The sequence below is a fragment of the Mauremys reevesii genome, linkage group 6 (assembly GCF_016161935.1).
Source record: "Mauremys reevesii isolate NIE-2019 linkage group 6, ASM1616193v1, whole genome shotgun sequence".
Lineage (NCBI taxonomy): Eukaryota > Metazoa > Chordata > Testudines > Geoemydidae > Mauremys > Mauremys reevesii.
Genome location: NC_052628.1, coordinates 88,745,529 through 88,770,888, shown reverse-complemented (window position 1 = coordinate 88,770,888; position 25,360 = coordinate 88,745,529). Strand labels below are relative to the sequence as shown.

The 25,360-nt window shown below is 43.5% G+C and overlaps 1 protein-coding gene across 2 annotated transcripts; it reads left to right on the top strand.

Annotated features, from left to right (window-relative positions):
• The first annotated feature begins 252 nt into the window (after positions 1–252).
• On the top strand, positions 253–23,406 carry VLDLR (very low density lipoprotein receptor). 2 transcript variants are annotated; one of them, XM_039544666.1, is made up of 19 exons: positions 253–508; positions 6,537–6,656; positions 8,975–9,097; positions 10,198–10,320; positions 11,489–11,860; positions 12,182–12,304; positions 12,394–12,516; positions 15,025–15,144; positions 15,222–15,347; positions 15,995–16,166; positions 16,653–16,877; positions 17,211–17,329; positions 17,956–18,095; positions 18,467–18,608; positions 18,992–19,138; positions 20,621–20,710; positions 21,152–21,229; positions 21,794–21,966; positions 22,792–23,406. In XM_039544666.1, exons 1-19 carry the CDS (start codon positions 430–432, stop codon positions 22,825–22,827), a joined length of 2,631 nt encoding a protein of 876 aa, XP_039400600.1. In that variant the 5' UTR covers positions 253–429; the 3' UTR covers positions 22,828–23,406. The 2 variants fall into 2 exon arrangements, with proteins under 2 accessions (XP_039400600.1, XP_039400601.1); XM_039544667.1 differs by lacking the exon at positions 20,621–20,710 and having other exon boundaries at positions 254–508.
• The last annotated feature ends 1,954 nt before the right edge of the window (positions 23,407–25,360 follow it).

Genomic DNA, 25,360 nt, shown 5'->3' with positions numbered 1-25,360 from the left:
TCGCAGCAGCTTCACCTGTGCGGCCGTGCCCCTGCCTTGCCCAGCAGCAGCGCCCGGCGGGATGGAGGAGGGCGCACAGCTGCGATCGGCAGGTTGCGTGGATCAGGAAATTAGGGCAGGCGGCGGGGATTGGAGGCGCTCGGGAGCCAACCAGCGGCCGGCGGGGGCCCCCGTGAGTCACCGGCGGCCGCCGCACACAGGAGCTGGGCGGTTCGTATAAGAGCGTCGCGGGGACACCCTCCCCCTTGTGCATGTCTCTGGCTCACTACTCCCCACCAGCCCGGGCCGGTGTGCGCGCTCCCCTCCTTCCTGCCGGAGCTGCCTTCCCTGCAGGCGGCCGGGCAAGGTGCCGAAAACAGGGGCGCTCCCCCCCGCCCCACCTCCGCGGAGGCTGCTAACTTGTTGTGCGCGCAGCAGCTGCTGCACACGATGGGCACGTCCTCGCTCCGGGGGCTCTGGCTCCTGGCGGCGCTTTGCTGGCTGCTGGGCGAGCGCGGCTCTGTGCGCGGTGAGTAGCGATCGTGGGGCTCGGGGGGGAGGGAGGTTGTATGTGGTGTCCCCGTTCCCTCCCCGCCTCCCCTGTGTGTCTCGGCCCTGCAGCCGGGCCGGTAGGGGGTGGGCGCGTGCTGTTGAATTGACACCGAGCCCGTTTTCACGTGAGGCACCTCTGCGGGGACAATGGGGATTTAGTTCCTTTCCCCACCCCCGACGCGTGCTGGGGAATCCTGCCTTCAATCAAACTGCATGTAGGTTACTGAGCTGCTGCAGCCAGAGGGTCCCACTGGAGGCGAGCGGGGCGCGCGAGCGCTCTCAGGCAGGCTCGTGACGAGCCGTGTTTCGGGGGGAGGGCCACGCAGGGAAAGAGTGGTGGAGGAACTGCTCCTCCTCCATAGCTCAGCAGCTGAGTAACAAGCACACGGATCTTGTCGCTCCGGAGCGTGCAGGAGCATGGGAAAGTCAGAGCCCTGTGGCCTGAAGACCTGGGCAGAGGAATAGCTTGTGGAGGGGAGTACCCCTCCCTCGTCCCCTACGTGGGAGGGGAATGATTCCCTGTCAAACCTGGACTTCCCCACTTGCCGTGGATTGGTGGTAGGTGGGCCCCAATCCCTATGGCTTCATTAGTTTGCCATCCAAACAATAGACGCTGAGGAAATGACTTGAGTTTTGTAAGAGCCCATTACTCTACTTACAATCCCTGCAAGAAGCATGGTAAGGTTCACAGTACTTGTCGCAATAATTGGGGCTAATTATACTTGGATGCCTCCTTATTCCAGCTGTAGGATGTTTGAGTGGGGAAAGAGGCTGAAGGGCTTGCATAATGGGGGGTGGGGGGAGACTGTAGTGTGCACTTATGAGCTCTCTAATACTGTAGCTAAATACTGAATGGGTATATTTTAGGAGTTGTCTAGTGGTTCCTGTGTTGGTCTAGTAGCTAGTGACACTGGTCCCAGCTCAGGCCAACTACAGTTTTTGGGTGGCATTGTGGGGAGGGAGTGAACTTTGAGTTTATAGCCACAAACCTGAAAGAACAACTTAGATTTAATTATCCTGAGTGTTTGTTTATGCCCATATGTAGTGAGTCTTTTTTAAACTGTTCTGCCTACAGCTGCTAAATCAAGAAGCCAACACTTGCAATGACACCTTGGCTATTGGTCAGCCAACTAGACATCAAATCAAAACAACCATCAGTTAGGGTTCACCAGACCTGTTATGATTACTTGCATTTGTTGTCTGGCAACTGCTGCATGTACTAGTTAACTTGAGAGAGTTTTAGGATTGGGAAATGGTGGGTTACTTGGGGGAGACAGTGGCATTTTAGAAAATGCCACTGTCGAGGCCTTGCTGGCAGTAGCTACTCCTTACTTCAGGAAAGGGACAGTCAACAACTCCAAGCAGATCTCCTTAGTCAGTATCGGCACTTGGTATGACAAGCTCCTTCTCATTGAGAAAACATGAAGTAGCTAGAACTGCTCCAGGGATAAAGGGAAGAGCATGTAATACTCCCTCCACTGTATACAAAGTAGTAATGAACAGCTGTTTCTTTCCAATCTTTAGTGGTGTAACAGTGATATCACTGACAAAGCATGCCCTTAATAAAAGCACTGAGCCCCTCTGCTCACAGCAGGTTTCCAATTGGGGTGTGTGGGAGGGAGACTTGGGAGGGTCACAGTTTCCCCTACAGAAAGGGGAGTGCCTGACAATCACAGGGGGATACTCAATATAGTAACTTAAGACTTCTGCTCCATGTAGGCCTCCTAAATGCTGCAGCAACAGGCCCTTTGTGAGAAGCAGGTCAGGAGAGAAGCAGATGGTTGGGTGGGACCCTTCAGCTCAGCCCTCCCAGCTTCCCCTGCCTGGGGCTGTGCTGAAGGTCTGGGGTCAGGAGGGGTTTCTGTCTGGTTGTGGGGGATGGGAGAGCAGTATTAATGGGTGCAGGCTTTGGCTCTCTGCAGGCTTGTTGCTGTACCAGTCAGTCTCACTTGCCAGGACCCAGCTCCTTGCCTGTTTCACTCCCCTGCTGTCTCTGCAGAAGAAACAGACATGCTGGAGTCTGGGAAGGGCTGGGTCCCAGAAAAGACAATCTGGGTGAAAATCAGTAAAATGTTAGAAGTAGCTTTTTAAAAACTGAATTTCAGAAAACTGGTAAATGCCAAAAATAAAGGGGCGTAGCTATGTACAATGCCAACTGAAGTGGCTTAGGCTGAAACCAGCTAAAACAGTTGGGTAACAACTACTCTGAAGGGAATTACCCATTCCATTTTTTTAAAGCATACTTTGAGAAGTCCAAATTCTGATTCTTACTGTAATCAGGTTATTTGGACCTCAAACAGTCACTTCCAAGAACAGCCTGTTCTTGGGTGATACTTTCCAGTCCTCAGGGAAGACCAACTGGACTCCTGCTTGAGCTTCCTCCACAGCATTTTGCAATATGGACTGCAAAGTGGTGTTAAAACACTGTTCTTTATGACCACTACAGCAATATCACAGCCTCAGTTTGGAAAAGCAGAGCTAATTTCATCTATCTGAAAAATCAAACAACTTGGTCTTGAGTAATACAGCCCCTTAAATAGGAACAGAGGCAGTGATTTGCCCAGAACAGCTTATGCTACTATTTCACTGTTTGTGAAACAATGCATCTCCTCTGAGTGGAGGTATAGGACTAGACATTGCCAACAGTTGAACTTGACTGATTTTTAATATGTACATGGTGCAAGTAAGTCTCTTGCCTAGTTTAAGGAACAGGCAAATCAACAGTAACACTTCTCATTGAGCTTCCTGCTACAGGGATGTAGACTTACTGTATGAACAAACTGTAAGGTAAAGGGGCCTATGCATCCAGATTAAGAGTCACATAGTAATGATCTGTAATCTCTAAGTACTTACATCTTTAGTGTTTTGATAAATTAGGGAGGGGAGGAAGAAATCCAAGGTAAAGGATAGCTCTGCCACTACCCCAGTGTGTGGCTAAAGACAGAAATACAGACACAAATTAAGCATTAAAAGACTCCTCTGAGGTGTAGGCCATTCCTATTGCAGACATCATAAATGCAGACTTACATAGAATAATGCAGATGTCACTAGAGTTGCAGTAATGTGTTCTATGTAGATGTTTCATCTACAACTAGGCATGCTTTCTGAATGTGCTATTTTTTCCTTGAATGATCCCATTTTAGCATGGGAATGAAGAGTCCCCAAAACACTAGAGACCTATCTCATGCTAGATTAGGACCTGTCACTATCTTCATCTGCCCCCAAACAGTAGCATGTTTGCTTCTGACTACCTGGCCTCTCTGCTGGCTGAACCTCTGCATGACATGCAAGGCTGGAGTGGATAATCATAGCAAAGAAATGGAACTGATTTAATAGTCAGAACTGGTATTTCACTATTATAACACATCCTATAAAATGAGATGTTATGTCATGACAGATCTAATCAAACTGATCTAGTTTCATCTGCTTGTCAGACATTGTAGCAGTGAAAGATATTTAAACTGTTAAAGACAACTTGCATACAAAACTTTAAATACATTGGCTTCCTAATGTAGGCTGATATTTGGCAGCACAGCATGCATTGACAACACTGGATGTTCTGCAGGTGAGATTGCACTTGCCTTCACCCATTTGTTCTACCAGTACTTTTGGGACCACCTGGTGGCAAGTTGATGGCCACCATGTTATGCAGTGGACTTCCTGCTAACTAAGTTGGCAAGTTGACTGCTCTTGTACTATAATTAAAGAGACTTTGTATACTGGCTTGCAGTTTACTCATCTAGAATAGATTGCAAACAACAAATCATATGAGCTTTTTTCTAAAAGCTAAAAATAGATGACTTCTACTAGCCTTGATGCCAATAAAATAACTTGTCAGAATTCTTGCTTCATGCTATAGTCAGTCCTCTAGACCTTAAGACATAAATGTAAGCACACAAGACAAGGCTTGTGCAACTGCTAGGGAGACTGCTGCTGTACAGAAGCAGATACTGGGTTGATATCAGTGTCTGTGTGGCACAATGTGATGACCCTATTCCTCATAGGGTCATTCATCTTCACTAGAACAAGTTGTACTGGGGAAACCTACTTATGAAACATGTACAGAAAGCTGTAGCAATTCCAGCTTGCAAACAGAATACATAATCCTAACAAATACCCATAGTGCAACAGAACTATACACTTGTGCCCATCTTTCCCTAACTCAAACACTTAGCAAACAATTCTAGTGCAGAAAATAAAACTAATGGCTTCTGATTTTTGAGGTACTGCCTTCAAATCTGACAAATACTTCACGCTTCTAACTAAAACCAATGCCAGACAAAGTCAATCTAACTGCACTTACCATGCACAGACAAGGTCTGCATGAGGCACAACACATCCTTGGACTTCTAATGATTAAAATTTGAGTGCTGTAACTTAATGCTAAGACCATATGTCACCTCACCCTAAGCATGTGTAGAAGGATGTGCACCTATTCCTTAGCCATAAACACATGCTAAAACTGAACTTGGTTTCAGAAGTATCATCCTTGATGCTGGGGTGATGTCACCAAAGTAAGGATGTGGTAGTCATGTAACTTACAGGGACCTGGTAAAAGCTCACCTTTCTAACTGGTGTAACACCATATCTGGCTTTCCCTAAAGCATTATGGGGGTTGCCTTTGGCTCAACAGTTGGGAGACCTAGTGATTTTTTTAAAATACTTAGACCTTCAAATCCAGGGCAGCAGAACAATTGACCAGCGGAGTATGTAACTGGCATACTATTGCCAAACTCTTTAATTTCCATATAATAGGAAACTCTTCTAAAAGCTTCCCCAAGAGAGCTGAAAGCCAGCCTTCCTCCATATGCTGTCAGACTTAAAATAGGCTGGGCTCCTTTCTAAAGCACCTAACTGAGGAACACAAGTGATGGATTGCCACAGCTGTCAGTCTTGTTGCAAGGGCAAAAGTGTTTTGGAAACAGTGTCTAATTCTGCCATAGAGTGAGGTAACATGAGATACTGGCATGGAGAACATCACAGGATGTGAACGTCATTCTTGAAGCTTTCTAGGCTTAGTGGATTTCAACCCACTAAACCTCACCATACCACACTTGACCAAACAGTCTACTTAATAAATATTGTCCAAACTGTCAGAAAAGAACTTTTGTATAGTTCAGTGATAGAGTGAGACTCTCTTGCATTTGAAGTCAGAGCAGGTAATCTTTTCCCACACACTAACTACTTTTGCTTCCAAGTAGAAAAGGCCCATAAAGAGGCTTGCTTACATCTGAGTAAGTGTCATGTATCTAAAACATCCATGAAACAAGTATTGTCTTGCAAACTGCAAGACAAAGACTGCAGTCCTTTAGCAACGGCATCATTCTAAGTCTCTGGCCTCTTGGCAACTCAGTTGATACTATCAGTGAACTTCTCCACTAAATTCCTGATTCAAATGTGGTGTCAACCTTGTCTCATGACACTTCACACTGGCCTGAAATGACTACAGCAACAGACATGAATGATGCACTTAGTGATCAAAGCCAGTGGCTCTCAACCTTTTCAGTCTGTTGTACCCCTTTCAGGTATCTGTCTTGCGTACTTCCAAGTTTACCTCCCTTAAACTACTTGCTTACAAAATCTGACACAAGACAAGTGTCACAGCACACTATTACTGACAAATTGCTTGCTTTTTACCATTTAATTATAAAATCAATTGGAATATAAATACTGTACTTGCATTTCAGTGTATAAAACAAATCATTGTCTGTATGGAATCTTAGTTTGTACTGACTTTGCTAGTGCTTTTATATAGCCTGTTGTAAAATAAGCAAATATCTAGATGAGTTGATGTGCCCCTGGGAGTATATGTACCTTTGGTTGAGAACCACTGATCTAGCTGCTAATGAACACCATGTAAGCATTCTTAATGACCTCTGCAGTCTTTGAAACAAGGGGTTCAGTTCTTGTCCCACTGTCTTGAGCAAAAGCTTCCAATGCTAAACTGACATCAGTAAAATGTAGCTGTAGTAGCTTGACTAAACTGACCTTCTTCTTACCTCAAGGTGCAAGATCAAAATGTGAAGAATCTCAATTCCAGTGCAGTAATGGACGCTGTATAACTCTGTTATGGAAGTGTGATGGAGATGAAGACTGTGCTGATGGTAGCGATGAAAGCTCCTGTGGTAAGCCCTTGTACAACTGCAAAGCTTTCCTTGAGTAAGAACTGCATTGGTGGGGCATAACAAAGTGTTGCTTAGAGTTCCACTAATGCTAATATCTGGCTAGTGGTGAGTAAGCTAGGCAAAGGGAGGCAGTAGAGTCAATGGGCTCAAACCAGGGTTTTATATGATCCAAATCTAATGCCATCTTGGATTCTTGTTCAAGAATAGTGTATTCTCACACAGAATACAATTTAAAAATTGCATTCAGGCTTCTGCAGGACTGAGTCCAGGCAGCTATAGTGCCCTTCTAGCTGAACCTCAAAGCAACCTGTTCTGTCTAGTCCAAGGTAATTGACCCCCTCCTATGGCTATAAAGACATCACTTAAGATAGTGAGAAATTTGAGCATAAAGCTGTCAGTCTCTGACAAACACCTACCTACATGGTTGAACAGGTTAAAATCTATCAACAAGCAAAGTACTTCATGGGCTGCCCCATGAGGCTATTTTTAGGGGTACCCCTCTTTCCAAATGTCTGTCTGCAATAATGATCCATAGCTCTCATTGTCCAGGGACAATCTAATCCTCTTAGGGCAGGTCTACACTAAGGGTGGGGGTCGAACTAGGGTACGCAAGTTCAGCTACGTGAATAGCATAGCTGAACTCGAAGTACCCTAGTTCGAACTACTTACCCGTCCAGACGCCACGGGATCAAAGTCTGCGGCTCCAAGGTCGACTCCGCCACTGCTGTTTGCAGTGGTGGAGTACCGGAGTCGACCGGAGCACGTGGGGAGTTCAAACTATTGCGTCTAGATTAGATGCGATAGTTCAAACTCCGAGAAGTCAAACTCACCACGTCGACCCGGCAGGTAAGTGTAGACTAGCCCTTAGAAAAGGGTTGTACAAGGAAACTGACAACTAGTCAGCTTCCTTCTGTCAAAGCTCCTTACAGCTGCCTGTGCAGTCCTAGACCATTTGGTCACCAATCCCTGAGACACATGGAGCTGAAAAGGGGAAACTAGCTAGAATGCTGTTCCTTGCTTTCTCCTGCAGTGTCCCTCTGAACTAGCTAGAGATTTCTACATCAAACCAGTTTACCACTGCAGTGCAACTCTGCCTTCAAGAATTTGTTAAATCCAACTCTTGAAGTATCTTCTAAAATAACACATCATAATAGATTAATATCATTATGGATTACAGCCTCCACTTCCTTTCCCCTACTACATCAGGTAGTATCAAATTCCCCCTGGTATCCACTTCCACCATGTCTAATCACATGTTGGCTAATCACTAATTAAATACAATACTTGCATTTGTTAAAGGACTGAATTGAATTTCCTGTGCAAAAGAGGAACACTAATCTATTGCAGATTTAGCTCTTCAAAAGCAAGAGTTGATGGTTTAAATCTGTCAGAGCACCACATTATGTTTGCTGGCAGATGAAATTTCATTACACCTAACCTGCAGTGGCTGTACATCTCTGCTACACCTACTTTTTTAGCAAACATCTTGGTTAGATTATTCTTAATGTCAATAGTACCATATCTTACTTGATTCAAATATTAACAGACTGCAACTTCCTTCACCTTCCCCATACCTTTGAACATCAGTTCTCATTTCAGGTTAACATCTTCACTACCAAACTAGACTTCTCTTGCAGGGCTGAGGCTGGCCTCTTGAAAGCAAAAAGTTGAAGTGCAAAAAAGACCAAAAACTGTTCCTTTCCACCCAGACTAAGTACGTGTGTGTGTGTATATACACTTTAAACTGTAATGCAGAGGTGAAAACCACTCTAATTCAGTCTGACTTTATTGAATTCCCCATTGTGTACAATTTAGAGTTCTTGCCTGTTAATACCTCAGCCTAATCTAGACTAACATTTCAGACTTAAATCTAAGATGTCCACTAATCAACTCAAAACTCATGAATTGTTGGCCACAGATATTGGCTGGATTGCTGTACCTGGTCATTATCTTACAAATGGGTACAAGCAGATGTTTGTCTTGCATCTTTAATAGCTTAACTCTTTGAAAAGACCACTTTCTTTGCATCCAATACACTCAAACTAATAGTGCTCTATAAAGCAGCTTTGAGTATTATCTTCATTCCTCCCCCCAGAGTGGCAATTCTTTAAAGGCTGTAAAAACCATCTCACTGCTCTTGGCAAACATATTAATTGGTACAACTCTCCAGAAGTTCACTCATAACACAGAGCAGTATCCTAAACATCCATTAGGCTTGCAGTAAAATGCTTTTGGCATCTAAGGTCCTTAATCATCCTAGGAGATTAGCTGTTAAGGGTACAAGTATATTTAAACATACTGGAACTCTTCCTTTGCAGTGAAGAAGACCTGCGCTGAATCTGACTTTGTGTGCAGCAGTGGTCAGTGTGTCCCTAACAGGTGGCAGTGTGATGGGGACCCAGACTGTGAAGATGGATCTGATGAAAGCCCTGAACTGTGCCGTAAGTGAGCCTATCACTGTGCTGACAAATTAACTTAATCTGAGCAGGAAAATGAAATCTTTCAACCAAAAACTGTCCATCTTGTAGCATGTCACCATAACTCCTAGGTTTAAAACTAGCCTCTTATTCTAAGCAATCAGTTGCATATACCTGCTACTTGAGCTCTTCTCCAAGTTACCCTTGACTTCAGGCTACTAGGGTATTCTCAGCTCTATTTGCAACCCCCTCCAAAGAACAGTCTTCAGAGTTAGAAATGATCTTCTCAGGAATAGTAGAGAGACTTCAGTGTCCAATCCAATTTAATCTTTCAGTACCTGCATAAAGCCCCCATTACCTCTTTGTAATCCTAGCCAGACCTTTGGGCTACTAAGGCTGTTCCAGATTCCCTGTTTTGTGGAAACATAACAGGTATATCTGTAATAGAATGTCTGAAGATGTTTGAGCATGTCCTGGAATTGCCTTGTCCTTCAGCCATTGATGCATTCTGTAGACTCCAATTCAGTTATGGGAACCAGAGTAGAAGACCTTGACTCAGTTTCTAACCCTCTTCATTGTGAATACAGCACTCTAAAAGGTACCACATGGCCTTGGCTGCACCTGAAAGTCAGTTCATGCACCCACTGCAACAGTATTAACAAACAGGGGGGAAAAACAAAGTAAAACTTGCATGCAACTGCATATGCAGACTTAACTGCCTTCTTAACTAGCTTAACCCGACCCGTATCACTCCTCCCCTGAGAATGAAACAGTAACTCTAAAATAACTACACATGCCATACAGATAGACATCAGAAATACTATCAGCATAATTCATAGCCCAGATAAAACCATTCTTTCTCTTCTAGAAAGACCTGAAGCTCTTCTCAGTGACCTTTCAAAATGGTCAAAGTATTAGAACTGACTCTACATTTCACTTTTCACTGTCCCTGCCAACAGCAGTCAATGTACTCCAGCTTTACACTTTCATAAATAGCAATATCAGGATTTAAACACTAGTCTGAATCCTAAACTGCTTTCAGCAGAATCTTTAAAACCTAAACTCTAGACCTCCTAAGTAGCTCTTCAAACTGACCCTTCTCTCCCAAATTCACTCTTCAATAGACATGAGAACATGCCGGGTAAATGAAATCAGCTGTGGTCCTCAATCAACTCAGTGTATCCCTCTGTCCTGGAAATGTGATGGTGAAAATGACTGTGACAGTGGTGAAGATGAAGAGAATTGTGGTAAGGGAAGAAACACATGGTAGCCTGTATAGCTTTTTTCCAAATGTACTTGGCCTGAAGATGGACTAGCTGTGTAGAATGGCCAACTAGTGCTCTTGGAACTACAACATCTGTAAACTCAACTGGAGTTTTAGTGTAGTCACATCATAATCAAACACTACTTTTCCCAGTCCTATAGTAAGTTCAACTGCATAAGTGATTTTAAAACTTGTTCTGTTTGGTCAGTACTACACTTGCTGCTATGGGTCTAATATCAGACAAATTTAAAAGGCTAAATAAGTGTCTTTAAGAAAGGACATTGCCTCCTAACTTCAAATCTGAATTATAGTTTGAGTACCAACTACCAGGCTCTCTGCAGTGGCTAAGTAATCTATTCTATCTCCATACTATAATACAGTTCATTGGAGAGCAAAACTGTCATTTGCTTAGTGGTGGTCCACTCAGTACTGTAATACTCATGTGGCTAGTCCCCTTTCATTTGGACTTCATAAAGCTACTGGTCTATAAAGCCTTATAGCAGATGGCTTTAGCTGCTACACTAACAAATTTACCACCTTCTAAACATGTACTAAAAGAGCTCTCCCTAGATTTAAACAGCAGCTTATTTTTCTTAACATAGATGTTTCCAAGATCATACTAAAATCTAGCTTTCCCCAGCCTGTACTTTCAAAGAAAGTGTGAGGATCGAACTTCCTCTCTACTCCTTCCCCACTGCCCTTCAGTCAGATGTTCAAGAACCAACCCACGTATGTCATGCTGGTATCACTGAATGCATCTTCAACCCAACAAAATACAGAGGATGTGCAAGGCACAGTGCCAAAGCTCACATTCTAAAACCAATGTCCTTGGAGTTGATACTGTAAAAGTCTAAGATTTAGATGCTATATCAGGCTTCAGAGTGAAGGCTTGCATTGGTATAGATTACTAGAATTCCCAAATATAGGATATGAACCTAACAAACTGAAAGCAACTGCAGTCAGTAGAACAATTGGCAGACTGGAATTTCTGAAGTAAATACTTGCATAAGTGATCTTCACTGCTACCCCTTAGTAGAAAACTAACAAGTTAATTCAATTAAGTTAAGAATCTGGTTTTCTACACCAGGTTGGTGCAGTCATAGTTCATAGGTCTAAAATCCTGACACTGATTGAATTCCCTCTCTTACCAGGCAACATAACTTGTAGCCCAGCAGAGTTCACTTGCTCCAGTGGGCGATGCATCTCCAAAAACTTTGTCTGTAATGGCCAAGATGACTGCAGTGATGGTAGTGATGAACTGGACTGCACACCAGCTACTTGTGGAGCACATGAATTTCAATGTAAAAGTTCTAGCTGTATCCCTATTAGCTGGGTATGTGATGATGATGCAGACTGTTCAGACCAGTCAGATGAATCTCTAGAGCAATGTGGCCGTCAGCCTGCCCATCCTGTGAAGTGTTCTCCTAGTGAAATACAATGTGGCTCAGGAGAATGTATTCACAAGAAGTGGCGATGTGATGGAGACGCAGACTGCAAGGATGGAAGTGATGAAACAAACTGCCGTAAGTAACTGAGCATTGGCCTGCTAAACCCAGGGTTGTGAGTTCAGTCCCTGAGGGGGCCACTTAAGGATCTGGGGCAAAATCAGTACTTGGTCCTGCTAGTGAAGGCAGGGGGCTGGACTCCATGACCCTTCAGGGTCCCTTCCAGTTCTGAGATAGGCATATCTCTGTATATTTATATTTAAAGGGGAGAAATTCCAACTCATTACCTCTTCCATAGTTCAATCACTGGTTCTCCCAAAACGTCTTAAGGCTTCAAATACTTCTGTAACTGAGTTACCAAGACCTTCAGGATTTTAACTCTGCAGCACTTCTTTTCAGCTTCCCGGACTTGTAGACCAGACCAGTTCAAATGTGAAGATGGGAATTGTATCCATGGTAGCAGGCAATGTAATGGTATAAGAGACTGTCTAGATGGAACTGATGAGGTCAACTGTAAAAATGGTAAGAATAGAACTAAGTGGTGAGACTCTTCTTCTTTAGATAAACTAGGAAGCCCTATTATAATGGCCTTTCCCTCATTATCTTGACAGTTAATCAGTGCACTGGATCTGGCAAATTCAAGTGCAGAAGTGGGGAATGCATAGACATCAGCAAAGTGTGTAATCAGCAGCAAGACTGCCGGGACTGGAGTGATGAACCCTTGAAGGAATGCAGTAAGTGAGCCACCTGCTTGGAATGTCACTCAACAGGCTTGAAACTGAGCCTTGTCTGCAAGAATGGCCTGGTCTACACTACGCATTTAAAACCAAATTTAGCAGCATTAAACCAATTTTAATCCTGCACCTGGCCACACAATGAGGCCCTTTATATCAATATAAAGGGCTCTTTAAACTGGTGGTCTGTACTCCTCCCTGACAAGAGTAGTGCTGAAATCGGTATTGCCATGTCAGATTAGGGTCAGTGTGGCTGCAAATCAATGGTATTGGCCTCTGGGCAGTATCCCACAGTGCACCATTGTGACAGCTCTGGAAAGCAATCTGAACTCAGATGCACTGGCCAGGTAGATAGGAAAAGCCCCGCAAACTTCTGAATTTCATTTCCTGTTTGCCCAGCGTGGAGCTCTGATCAGCACTGGTGGCGATGCAGTCCCAAATCCAAAAAGAGCTCCAGCATGGACCATACAGGAGATATTGGATCTGATCACTGTATGGGGAGACAAATCTGTTGTATCAGAGCTCCATTACAGAAGATGAAATGACAAAGCATTTGAAAAAATCTCTTGACTATGATAGACAGAAGCCACAGCAGGGACTCAGCACAGTGCTATGTGAGAAGCATAACAGAAAGCCAAAGAAGCAAATGGATGCTCATGGAGGGAGGAAGGGGATACTGAGGACTCGGCTACCTCACAGTCTCAAACATTTGCATTCTTGGCTGGGCTCCAAATGCCTGAAGGGTCAAACATTTTCCCAGGTGTTTCAGGGTGTATGTCATAAATTTACACCCTTCCTCCCCAAAAGGAAAACATCATGTCTTGCCTTTTTTCAATGTCACCCTATGTCTACTGCATGCTGCTGGTAGACAGGGTGCTGCAGTGCTAAACAGCAGCATCCTCTCCCCAGTGGCAGACAGTACAGTACAAAAGGATTGGTATCCATCCTCATCATCCTGTGTGCTCCTGGCTGGCCTCGGTAAAAATAGGAATGACTCCTAGTCATTCCCAGCAGATGGTGCAGAACGGCTGGTAACTGTCCTCCATCATAGCAACGGGGGCTGAGCTCCATCAGCCCCCTCTTATGTCTAAAGAAGATTCTGTACTGCCTGGACTATCATAGCATCTGGAAGCTTCCTCCCGCTCATTTTATTTCACTAAAGTCTGTCTTATTCCTGCATTCTTTATTACATATCACACAAATGGGGGGACACTGCCACAGTAGCCCAGGAGGGTTGTGGGGAGGAGGGAAGCAACAGTGGGGTTGTTGCAGGGGCACCCCCTAGAATGGCATGCAGCTCATCATTTCTGCAGGGTCTCTGGGGCTCTGACAGAGCAGCTGTGCCCTCTGGTTCTCTAGTACACTTCCCCATATTCTAGGCTGGACTTTCCCTTCCTATGTTTTCTCTAAAAATAGAGAATGACCCAGGGAGTCATTCCCATTTTTGCCTATGAACCCCTGGCTGACCTCAGCGAGGCCAGCCAGGAACACCCATGATAGCAGCAGATGGTACAGAACAACTGAACCATCTCATCACCAATTTACAATGGCAGATGGTGCAATATGACTGGTAAGTCTCTATCTTGCAAAGGCAAACAATTGCTGCTGTGTAGCAGTGCAGTACCACATCTGTCAGCAGCATCCAGTACACACATGGTGACGGTGACAAAAGGCAAAACAGGCTTCATGATTGCCATGCTATGGCATCTGCCAGGGCAATCCAGGGGAAAAGGGCACAAAATGATTCTGCCGTTCTCTTACCAGAGGAAGGATTGAGTGACGTTTACCCAGAATCACCCACAACACTGTTTTTGCATTGGGATCTCAATCCAGAATTCCAATGGGCAGGGGAGACTGCAGGAACTATGGGATAGCTACCCACAGTGCAACACTCCAGAAATCAACTGTCCTCAGTACATGGACACACACTGCAGAATTAATGTGCTTAGTGTGGCCATGTGCACTTGACTTTATACTATCTGTTTTACAAAACCAGTTTATGTAAAATTGGAATAATCCCATAGTGTAGACATACCCAATCAGACAAAAGGCACTTGCACTAAGTAACTCTCCATGCTTGGGACACTCTTTAAAGACTAAAGGATCTTGCTTCTAGTTAGAACTGAACAGTGGCTTGCCTGCATCTTTAAGCTTGCACATAATTGAAGTGACTAGTGTGCTGCTTTATGCCTAGTCATGAACCAGGCTGCAGATAACTGTAAAACAAGTACAGAAACCTTAGCTCCAAATAGCACTGAGCTTCTCTTAGCTGAAGTCTGTAGTTGGTTCACTTGATGTACTTGTAGAACTATCTACATGTCAATAACATGAACACCAACATGCCCTATAGGACTATAACAAGTGTCTGTTGCAAAAGGAGTATTGGCCAGTACTTTAAATTCTGGTGTATTCTAGAACTAGTAGCCTTCTAATGTAGACAGGCATGGACAGCCTGAGATTTCAATTAGAGATACAGAAACAGTTGTGGTAACTTTAACTCTATTCCAGACTTGAATGAATGCCTGGTGAACAATGGTGGATGCTCTCATATCTGCAGAGACCTAGTCATTGGGTATGAATGTGACTGCCCAGCTGGGTTTGAACTGATAAACAGGAAAACATGTGGAGGCAAGTATCTACTACCATCTTGGCCCCTAAATGAGTTAATCTTATGGTTTCAATACTAACTCTACAATCTTTCTTAGATATTGATGAATGCCAGAATCCTGGGATCTGCAGTCAAATCTGTATTAATTTAAAAGGAGGCTATAAGTGTGAATGTAGCCATGGCTATCAAATGGATCTAGCTACTGGAGTGTGCAAGGCAGTAGGTAAGCACAACTACCAATACTGAATTTATCAGGAGCCCAAAAGTCTTAGAAATATAAGAAAAGGTAGCTTCTGAAGAGGCTATGACAGAGGTATACCAGAGTTACTTCACCTGGCTGGTGATGTACAGTATATGGCTCCCCATAGCAAATACACTAGAGGATTGATTAAACTCTGCCCAATTAATTGGGTTCAAGGATTTACTAAATCAGCCTTTGTGCTCTTAAGAGCACAAAGGCTGAAGACCTCACTGCAACAAGTCACTTGAACCATCATTCTCTGTATGGTACAGGAAATCTTTCAGAGGCATTTAATTGAGCACATACCTTTATTATCCTTCAGTAATCTCAAATATTGAGAACACTATCTGGAGGCAAAAGAGAAACAGTTGGCAGTCTTTCAGGTTGAGCTATAAACTGCAGGAGAGGCCTGTCCCTCTAAGCACTTATTGCTGCTGGTGTGAAAGCATAGGGGAGCCAATGGAGGCTGATACTTTAAGATCCTGCTAATATCTCAGAACAGGAGTCTAGCAGGCACCATGTGCAATCAACACTGTACTCAAAGCTTCTAAACATTGGGATGACACTAGTGTACAGTAAGAATGACTTCCTTCAATTCTAGTTGAAGCAACTTCTAACTTCACTTTCAGGGAAAGAACCATGTCTGATTTTCACTAATCGTCGGGACATCAGGAAGATTGGCCTGGAAAGGAAAGAATACCTCCAGCTTGTAGAGCAGCTAAGAAACACCGTAGCTCTAGATGCTGACATTGCTGAGCATAAACTCTTTTGGGCTGACTTTAGCCAAAAAGCAATCTTCAGGTAAACAACCTGCCTGCTTCAAACTTTCATCATAAGTGTTTGTCCTCCTGAAGTTGTAGCTCTTAAAGTGACTGGCTAACGACTTCTAAACTTTCTAACTTAAGTCAGACAAGCATTCTTGCATACAGCTTGAATCTCTAAGAATTCCTAATTTCAGTAACCAGAGCCTTGAAGTCATCCCACTCCTATTCAGTGGGATACTCTTGCTCAAAGTTGTGCATGTACCTCTGGCTGCAACTCCAACTTCAGTAAAGTATGAGCACAATTTGAGGCCATCTGCTCTGACTCTAACCTTTTAGTTGAACTAAACTTTGAACAAAAGGCAGTGGGCATCTTGAGTCTAGTTTAAAATCTTTCAATTTTGAGGCTAGCTACTTCAGAATCCTTATGTTCAAGATTTGTACACATACCTCAGACTGCTACTGGAGCATCTCTTCTGTTTCAACCACTGTACACTAGACTAAATCCATCTTTTTTCTCTTCCAGTGCCTCACTTGATAGTCGTGACAAGGTGGGCAAACACTTAAAAATCATAAGCAATGTACACAGTCCTGCAGCAATTGCTGTTGATTGGGTCTACAAGAACATCTACTGGACTGATTCAGCTTTAAAGAGTATCTCAGTGGCTAGTCTTGATGGAGCCAAAAGGAAGGTTCTGTTTAATACAGACCTAAGAGAGCCAGCCTCCATAGCTGTGGATCCTCTCTCTGGGTGAGCATTACACTGTACAACAGACTAATGCCAAGTCATCTTAGTACTATACTAACCTAGGTTAGTAAGCAAACTACAAAGCAGTAAGCTGAAAGCTGTTTAGCAACAGGCCCTTGCAGAACATAACCATTTGAAGGTGACAAATTGAGCACACTGGAGTATGCTTGGCTCAGTCTTGTATCTCAAGCCAGTGTCTAGATTAATTCTAGGCCTTCCTGTAGCTACAATAACATACAAGCTAGTATTGCTTCTTGCATGTAAACTGTAACTTAAACTACAATATAGCTAAACTGCAGGCTGCCTAATGACTTGACTCTTTTTTTTTTTTTACAGCTTTATGTACTGGTCTGACTGGGGTGAACCAGCCAAAATAGAAAAGGCAGGAATGAATGGACTCAGTAGACAGCAACTGGTGACAACAGACATCCAGTGGCCTAATGGAATTGCACTAGGTATTTCATGTTCTTGCAAAATTAACTTCCCTGGGAGCCCAAAATGTCTTTCTGAAAGACATCACTAGATCTTCAAGAAATCTCGGTTTGCAAGTCAAGACTCCCTGGGAAAACTTGTGGAAGTTTACATTAACGTGAGAAGGCATTGAACACACAGGACGCAGCCATGGCCTCTAGGCACTAAGCATTCAAGCTTCTGCCACTGTTTTGACCAAAGCTGGAAATTTTAGAATTGAAGTCTGAGTGTCCTCACCATTAATGGTAGCTTGACCCATTGCAGATGCTTGCAGATAAAATGGTACACCATTCATGAGGTAGCACCAACACATGGAGTACCATTGACAAACACTTCCCTTAATTATGGGACTACAATCTCCATCCAGAGAACATAGATCTAGGTGCTACTGTGGTAATGCAGCTGCCCTCTTGTATGAATAGTGCATTTTTTTTCTTCATGTGGGGAAACCTACCAGTGGAAGCTAGGTGCACATGCACTCTAAATGGCATTTGTCGCTCTTACTAACCCAAAGTTAAATACCCCAAAGGCAATCTGAATCTGACAAGCACTGTGTTACCTGGAAAACCTCACTATTCAATGTGCTAAAATACAACTTCTCTCCTCCTAGATCTTGTAAAAAGCCGCCTCTACTGGCTTGATTCAAAGCTACATATGCTGTCCAGTGTGGATCTGAATGGCCAGGATCGTAGGATTGTGTTAAAATCAAATGAGTTTCTTGCTCATCCTCTTGCTCTAACTATATTCGAGGTGAGAAGTCTCAAAGCATCCAGTAGGGAACTGACTGTAGGCTCCCTTTGGAGGGACAGGGTACATCAGGAAGAGACTCTAATAAATGCAAGACTGCAGAAAAGCTGCTGCAATGGGATTACAGTAGCCTCCTATACTGAGGCAGTGGTAAATACAAAACTGAATATATTCTAAGGCTAGTTTTGAAGTTTTAACATGTTATGATTGAGGCAACATGAGTGATCCTAATCTAGCTGAACTGCATAGATACTTCAGGTTACTTGCACTCACTAAATCAGTTACCATGCACAGGGGACAACTTATCCATCCCTGGTGATGGACAAACCAAACTGGTCCCAACCATAATAGGATGCAATAACTTTGTCTCCTAGGACCGTGTCTACTGGATTGATGGAGAGAATGAAGCAGTCTATGGTGCCAATAAATTTACAGGATCTGACTTGGCTACACTAGTGAACAACCTCAATGATGCTCAGGATATCATTGTATATCACGAGCTTGTTCAACCCTCAGGTACTAGATGTAAACTGTGGCAATATTAGACTTTCTTTGTAAACTTCTGCCTTGCTACTATTAAATAAGGTAGATATAAAAGAAGCTTAGAAAATCTTTCCTGTAGTGGAGTGAGGTGGGAGATGAACTCAAATCTGACTGGCCAAAAAGCACACTAAGCAAACTAGCACTACAGTAGACATGGTGGTGCAGGGGGCTGTTCAGAGGTCCCCTGAAAAGAGTAAAGCTGTATACTGTGCTGCTGTGTGGCTTGATTTCCATGGCCTAGAAACTAACTGGTATGTATGGACTATCAGTATATCATCTGCCATGTACCAATGCTAAACAATTGTCTGCAAGACTAAAGCACTGGTCTGATTTTTAAAATTGACTTGTGCCAACAGGCACAAACTGGTGTGATGAGACCAGGAAGAATGGTGGCTGTGAGTATCTGTGCCTGCCTGCTCCCCAGATAAATGAACACTCTCCAAAGTATGCCTGCACATGTCCTACTGGATACAAACTGCAAGATGATGGCCTAAGGTGTAAAGGTAACATGACACAACTGAAATTACTGTAGAGGGGACCTAATGAGGGACTCTTGTGCAATCAAGACTCCACTGTCAGGTTAGAGCATTACTGTAGGACTTAAGGCTCTACTGTTCCCACATGACTAGCATTTATGTGGGGACTTAAACTGTGGCAATTTAACTGAAATACAAACTCTAGCAATGATTGCTGCATTACCTGCAAGTCTGTGCCTGGCTTCTGCATATTCATCACCATATACTGTGAGCAGACCTTGTGCATTCCATCAGAATGGGGGTGGGGAGCTGACTGAGCTATTAGCTGGAACTTTCAGAGCCATCCACACCTTACCTATCTCAGTGGTTCTCAACCTTTCCAGTCTATTGTACCCCTTCAGGAGTATCTTCCATACTGCATGTTTCACCTCACTTAAACTAATTGCCTTCCAAATCACACCTAAAAGACAAGGGTCACTGCACACTATTACTAAATTGCTTTGTCTGTTGGGGGGAGGAAGAGCATTTAGTTTGTATTGACTTTGCTAGTGCTCTTAAGCCTGTAAAACTAGGCAGCCATCTAGATGAGTTTGCATACCCCCAGGTATATCAAGTCTTCCAGGGAGTACGTGTACTTCTGGCTGAGAACCACTGGCCTAACTTGCAACTTCTGTAACTAATCAAACATTAATGGATACAGGCTTGGGTGGGGTCTAGCATTCTTAACTGGAGGATTCACTTATGCTTCAGACAATAGCAGGTAAGTGCTAAAGTTGAATAGGCTCATATTCTGTTAGGAGTTAACAATCTCCTGCCCAGTTAGTCTAACTCATTGAGTGGCCCTCAGACTGTAGTTACATGGCAGGCAAAGCTCTGTACAGTAATACAATTCCTATAGGAGCTCCTTAAATGACCAGAGGAACTTGTACAGTGTGCTCTTGAACTAGTTCAACAGGTGCATGGCTACTTAATGAACTCCAGCAGAATGTCACGCTATGATCAGCACTCCAAAAACCCATCTGTGTATGTGACTTGATTTCACAGTAATCACTGAGGAGTGAGCAAAAACTCTAAATGTCCTGTCAAACAGGGCCTACCTAGCTTACATATTACAGCTTTGGATAGCTACCAACAGGCCCCTGCAAAACTTGAACTTGTTTCACTACTTAGTGAAACACCAGGAATCTGGTTCACTTGTATCAAAGCTTTATTAACAGTGAAATTGATGTATTCTAAAAATATCTAGGAGTATCAAACTTTTGGTGCAAGCTATTCACTTCTATGTAAAAGGCATATTTAACTGTCCAATCAGACTTCTGAGCAAAAACAAACCCAGCAGCTGAGATTGCAACTTCCTAGCAGAGTAAACCTATCACATCCTCAATCAAGAACATGGTCCAGTAAAATCTAAACACTGCATGACCATTCTACCATCTGCTAAACACCCACAGCTTAATAGCAAGTTATTTCAGAACTTCAGGATTAACTGGGTTCTTGATTTATAACCAGTTTTAGGTACTGGAACTACTGTGGCTTACATTGAGACAAAAGATACCAGCACAACAGAAAAACCACCAACTGTTGGACCAGTTCCTGGAGGTATTGGTCCCAATAACTCACTTTCAATTGTGCATTACAATGACTGAGCAGGGTACACAAACTGGCTTCAACTTGCATGCACAGGTTTAGCATATTTGTGCTATCAGGGAACATGTTCAGCTTTCACAGAACTCAAAAGGCAAGTGAGTAGTGTGATGTGGCTAATTCAAGCATGTCCTCTTGTGATAGCCTAGCATCTCATGTTGGCCATGAAAATTACCAGTCAGACTCTTTTCCTAGGGAATGCAAATTCATGCAACTGCAGAAAGTGGAAGAGTACTTAGGGGGCTACATGCTCTAGAATGCATTTTTTTACTTCTCACTAGCTTAACAATGAGTAGAGAAGAGGTGATTCTTCACTATGGTCTGAGGAAGCTGCTAGCCTTGGACTAAATTCAGCCAACCTAGCAGTAAATGAGATTGTATTTATTCCTCTTCTAGGACACAACTTCAGCAGTGCAGTATCAGAAGTCAGTTCTGCCAAAGGAACTTCAGCTGCCTGGGCTATTCTTCCTCTGGGTAAGTGTACTTGGGTGCAGTGCTCTGATAATAGACTCTAACTTAAAGTGGCTGGGTACAACTCAACATCATTCCAAGGGATTGACCAGTCTGAAAAGTTCCTCAAAATAAAGATGCTTCCAAAAGAAGAACATCACAGAAGGTTGTCAATGCTAGGGGCACTGTCAGTTTTTAAGAAGCACTAAATCCACTAGTGTTGAAACTAAGCCTTGTTCATAACATCCCATACAAAAGGGAACCATGCACTTGTAAAGATCTAGTCATTCAATCCTTGAGCATTATCACTTGATTTCTCTACCTACATAATCTATCGTATTCCACCAGCCCTAAAACCAACAGTGATTGCATGGTAACTTGTCTTATTGTAGGGTGGGGATGCAACTAGGAAATGTAGTAGCACAAGCCTGTCCTAAACTAGTTGAGGAGAACAAGCTTCTGGCTGGCAATGGCTTGCACCCATAGGAAGAACTAAAACTGGACTATTACAAGACTTTGTGTTGCTTGACATTCAGCTAGAATGATTTCTGGTTTGGCTTAGCTCACAACTTGTCTCCTTTATTGCAGTATTACTGGCACTGGCAGCAGCAGCAGGTGGCTACTTCATGTGGCGTAACTGGCAACACAAGAATATGAAAAGCATGAATTTTGACAATCCTGTCTACTTGAAAACAACTGAAGAAGATCTCACTATTGATATTGGGAGACACAGCAGTTCCGTAGGACACACTTACCCTGCAGTAAGTACAGATGCTTGGTTTGGGAGTCAAAATGGCAGTTGGAGATCATGCTCCTCATACTTGAAGTCTCAGATGCCAAAATATTGACTTGGTTTCTAAAGTAATTACTCCTGACAAACTTGGCCAATCTTTCTAACACAGTTGGACAGCATTGTCAGGTCTGAAGTGCAGATCAAGTCCTTCCTATACTTCAGTAGGAAACCAAAGACAGACCCATAGCCAAAATACCAGGCTGAACAAGGCAACAATGCCACAGCAGTTGATATGCCACTTTCTAGGCAGCTGAGACCAGGCTTGCTATCATGGCCAGGCAGCATGTAGAATTCCTGGCAGATACCTGGTACATATAGCTGTAAGGCATTGGGCTTGCTATCAAATGAGCCTTGCAAAATGTAAAGTTGCAACAGGGATGTTTGCCATACATTTGAATGGCTTGCCAACCTGCTAGTTACTCTAAGCAGGGGTCCCTCTACAATGTCCCTTTACCAGTATTAATTGGCAGGTGAAGTGAGGCCAGTGCCCTACATACTTTTGGGATATGGGAGGGCAAGTGGTTCTAGTAACATGCAGAGCAGCAAGCCTTGCTTCATCACTTCAGCTACCAAACACACTCAGCACTGAAGTGCAATATGCTTTAGATGTCACTTTAAAAAGGAATGTTTTATGTTAATGTAACACAGCTCTGGCTTGCCCCTTTCCAAAGACAAACCTAAAACTAAATCTTGCAAAGATATGTCCTTCTAGAGTTTGTATCTTGCATGGTATGACTTTTTTTTCTTGCAACCCAAGACTTGCTTTTAATACACATTTGCTCCTTCTATACAGATATCAGTTGTAAGCACAGATGACGATCTAGCTTGATTACCAGTTAGAGTATTCGACTTGTGTTCTACAGTCTTTTGGATGGCAACAGGCAAGTAGCTGAAGATTCTTCCAAGATGGAAGAATGAAGAAACCTTCTGTATGTGTGGAGCAAGCTTGTGTAAATATCTTGTACAGATTACCAGAACTCTGTAAATATCTGTCCACAATTCAGCTTTTGATGGTTACTGTTTATCTGTAACCCTTGAATTTGTCAGTACTACCACTGACCAACTATTTAAAGCACTTTCAATAGAAAGCCATATTCCAGGAACAACTTGTGCTATAGTGTACCACCTGTACATATTTGTATAGGCCACTTGTAAATATTCCTGAACAATCACTATTAAGCACTTTGAAATATTTCAATGTAAATTATTGTAAACTTTTTCAATGGTTGGGTAACTGGCAATAGGAGAAAACGGGTTATTCAGATAAATTGCCAAAAATTTGTAAACATGTAATTTTGTATGAATTGTGAATCTTTCCTGCCTGGGACACCTTAGGGGTGTACAGAGATGAATGCTCTATCAAAACCACTGTAAAGTTAAATGCTAAAATTAAAACAGTCAAAGTGACTAGTCATGTGCAGTGAACCTTATTATACATAATGGAATTAGAGCAGTTTTTGGGGTCCCAGCTAGATATGTCACTTGGATCTTGGCACCTTTCCTGTGAGCCTAAAGCAAGAGGAAATATTCTTAATTCTTTCTACCCTAAAACTCATATTGGGGAAAGCTAATCTAAACTAATTTTCCAGTATCTGTTTTGGCAGTACCCCAATAGCTAAGGCATCTACCAGATCTCTACAATTTTATGCATTCTACTAATGCTGCAATGTAAGCAATAGATCAAAAGGGCACAGTTCAGGATGGAGCTGCAACTGTAGAACTGACTTCTGGGAAAGTCAAATCTAGTTATCTTAAATCCATGACATCGAGGTCTCTTTGCTGTTTTAGCATTGCTGATAGCCTAAGGTATGGTGCCATCTCAGCTTAAGCAGCTAGTGTGGGGGTAGACAATTTTCACGGGGCGGGGGGGGGTTCACTCCACACAAGTCATCACAGGCTCTACATCCCTACCCTAACGGAGAGGGGGCACTCTGGGAGGGAGTTTGGGTGCAGGAGGATGCTCCAGACTGGGGCACAGTCTGGGAGGGAGTCCAGGTACAAAAGGGGATTCTGACCAGGAGCAGGGGGTTGGGGTACAGGAGGGGCATGTGAGGTGTAAGCTCTGGCCAGGAGGTGCTTACCACAGGCAGCTCCTGGCTGGCAGCACAGTGGCATGCTCAGGTAGGCTGCCTGCCATGGTCCCATGCCACTCCCAGAAGCATCCAGCTGCTGGCATGTTGCTGCATGCCCCAGGGGGAAGCAGGTCTCAGTGCACTACCTGTGTCTGCAAGTACCACCCCCACAGCTCCTATTGCCCAGTTTCCAGTCAATGGGAGCTGTGAGGATGGTGATTGGGGCAGCACATGGAGACCTGCTGCCCCTTCCCCAAGGGGCACAGACATGCCAGGAACAACATGGAGCCATGGCAGGCAGCCTGGCTGAGCACCCCACTGTTCCCCAGGACTTCTGCAATCTCCAGGATTCTAGCCAAAGAGCCTGGCAGGCCTAACAAATGTTGGGCCACATTTTGCCCACCCCTGAGCTAGTATGGTTATTGATCTCTGTAGTACTTTTCTACTGCTCAAAAGGCCTGTGTGACTTGTACCAAGTCACATTTGCTTCAGAAACTCATTTGGCTTGCATGGCCTTGCTTGGATAAGGATAGATGGAGGCTTTACTACATAAATACAAAAGCTCAAACTGCTGAACAACTTTTTTGTGGGCAAAGCCATTAACTCTGTAATTTGTCCTATTACAACTTCTGATTCAGGACAAAGCCATTCAAATGATGTAGCCCATGGCAGTATTAACTTGATCTAACTGTCACATGTCACTTAGACATTTTTAGCTATGGGGAGATAGGTGTGATCCAGCTTCTCATAAGAGCAGCTGGAAATACTGCACATTTCTAATGTGAAATTATTGAACCTGAAATTCTGCCTCAGTAGCCTGACCCCTAAAGGCACTGAATAGCATCCCTTAAAATTGGCTTCCATGCAAAGATAGCTCTGACTATTGAGAAAGGAGGCATCTAGCTGGTATGGCAGTAAGGTGCAAATCTTGCACGATCTAACTCAGACATGCAGTAGAGTTGAATAAAAGACTTCCTGTAATAGTATTAAACTAAAATGGCTCCATCCAATCAGGTCATACAACTTTGTTCAGAGGGTCTTTATGCAATAACTTTTTACTTGGTCTACAAAATTCTAGTTCCCCTTAATGCTCATAGTAAAAGTCAAAGTAAGGCTTGTAATGAGCTTGAAAAGGGAGCATTATGCTCTAACTTGCTGGGCATAAATCTCCATGGTAATTGAATCTAAGTCTGTCTTTAGAGCACAGAACTTTTTTTTTTTTAAATCCTGCTTCCATCCTACCCCTCAATACCTACTTCTGCCAGTCACCCTCCAGGCCTCAACACCAGT

What these genes read in the sequence shown, in the direction of transcription:
- VLDLR (XM_039544666.1), top strand. Translation starts at nt 430, where the DNA reads ATGGGCACGTCCTCGCTCCGGGGGCTCTGGCTCCTGGCGGCGCTTTGC. An exon ending in TGAAGATGAAGAGAATTGTG is followed by an intron (nt 10,321 to 11,488) that starts GTAAGGGAAGAA and finishes CTCTCTTACCAG; the next exon opens with GCAACATAACTTGTAGCCCA. An exon ending in GCTGTGGATCCTCTCTCTGG is followed by an intron (nt 16,878 to 17,210) that starts GTGAGCATTACA and finishes TTTTTTTTACAG; the next exon opens with CTTTATGTACTGGTCTGACT.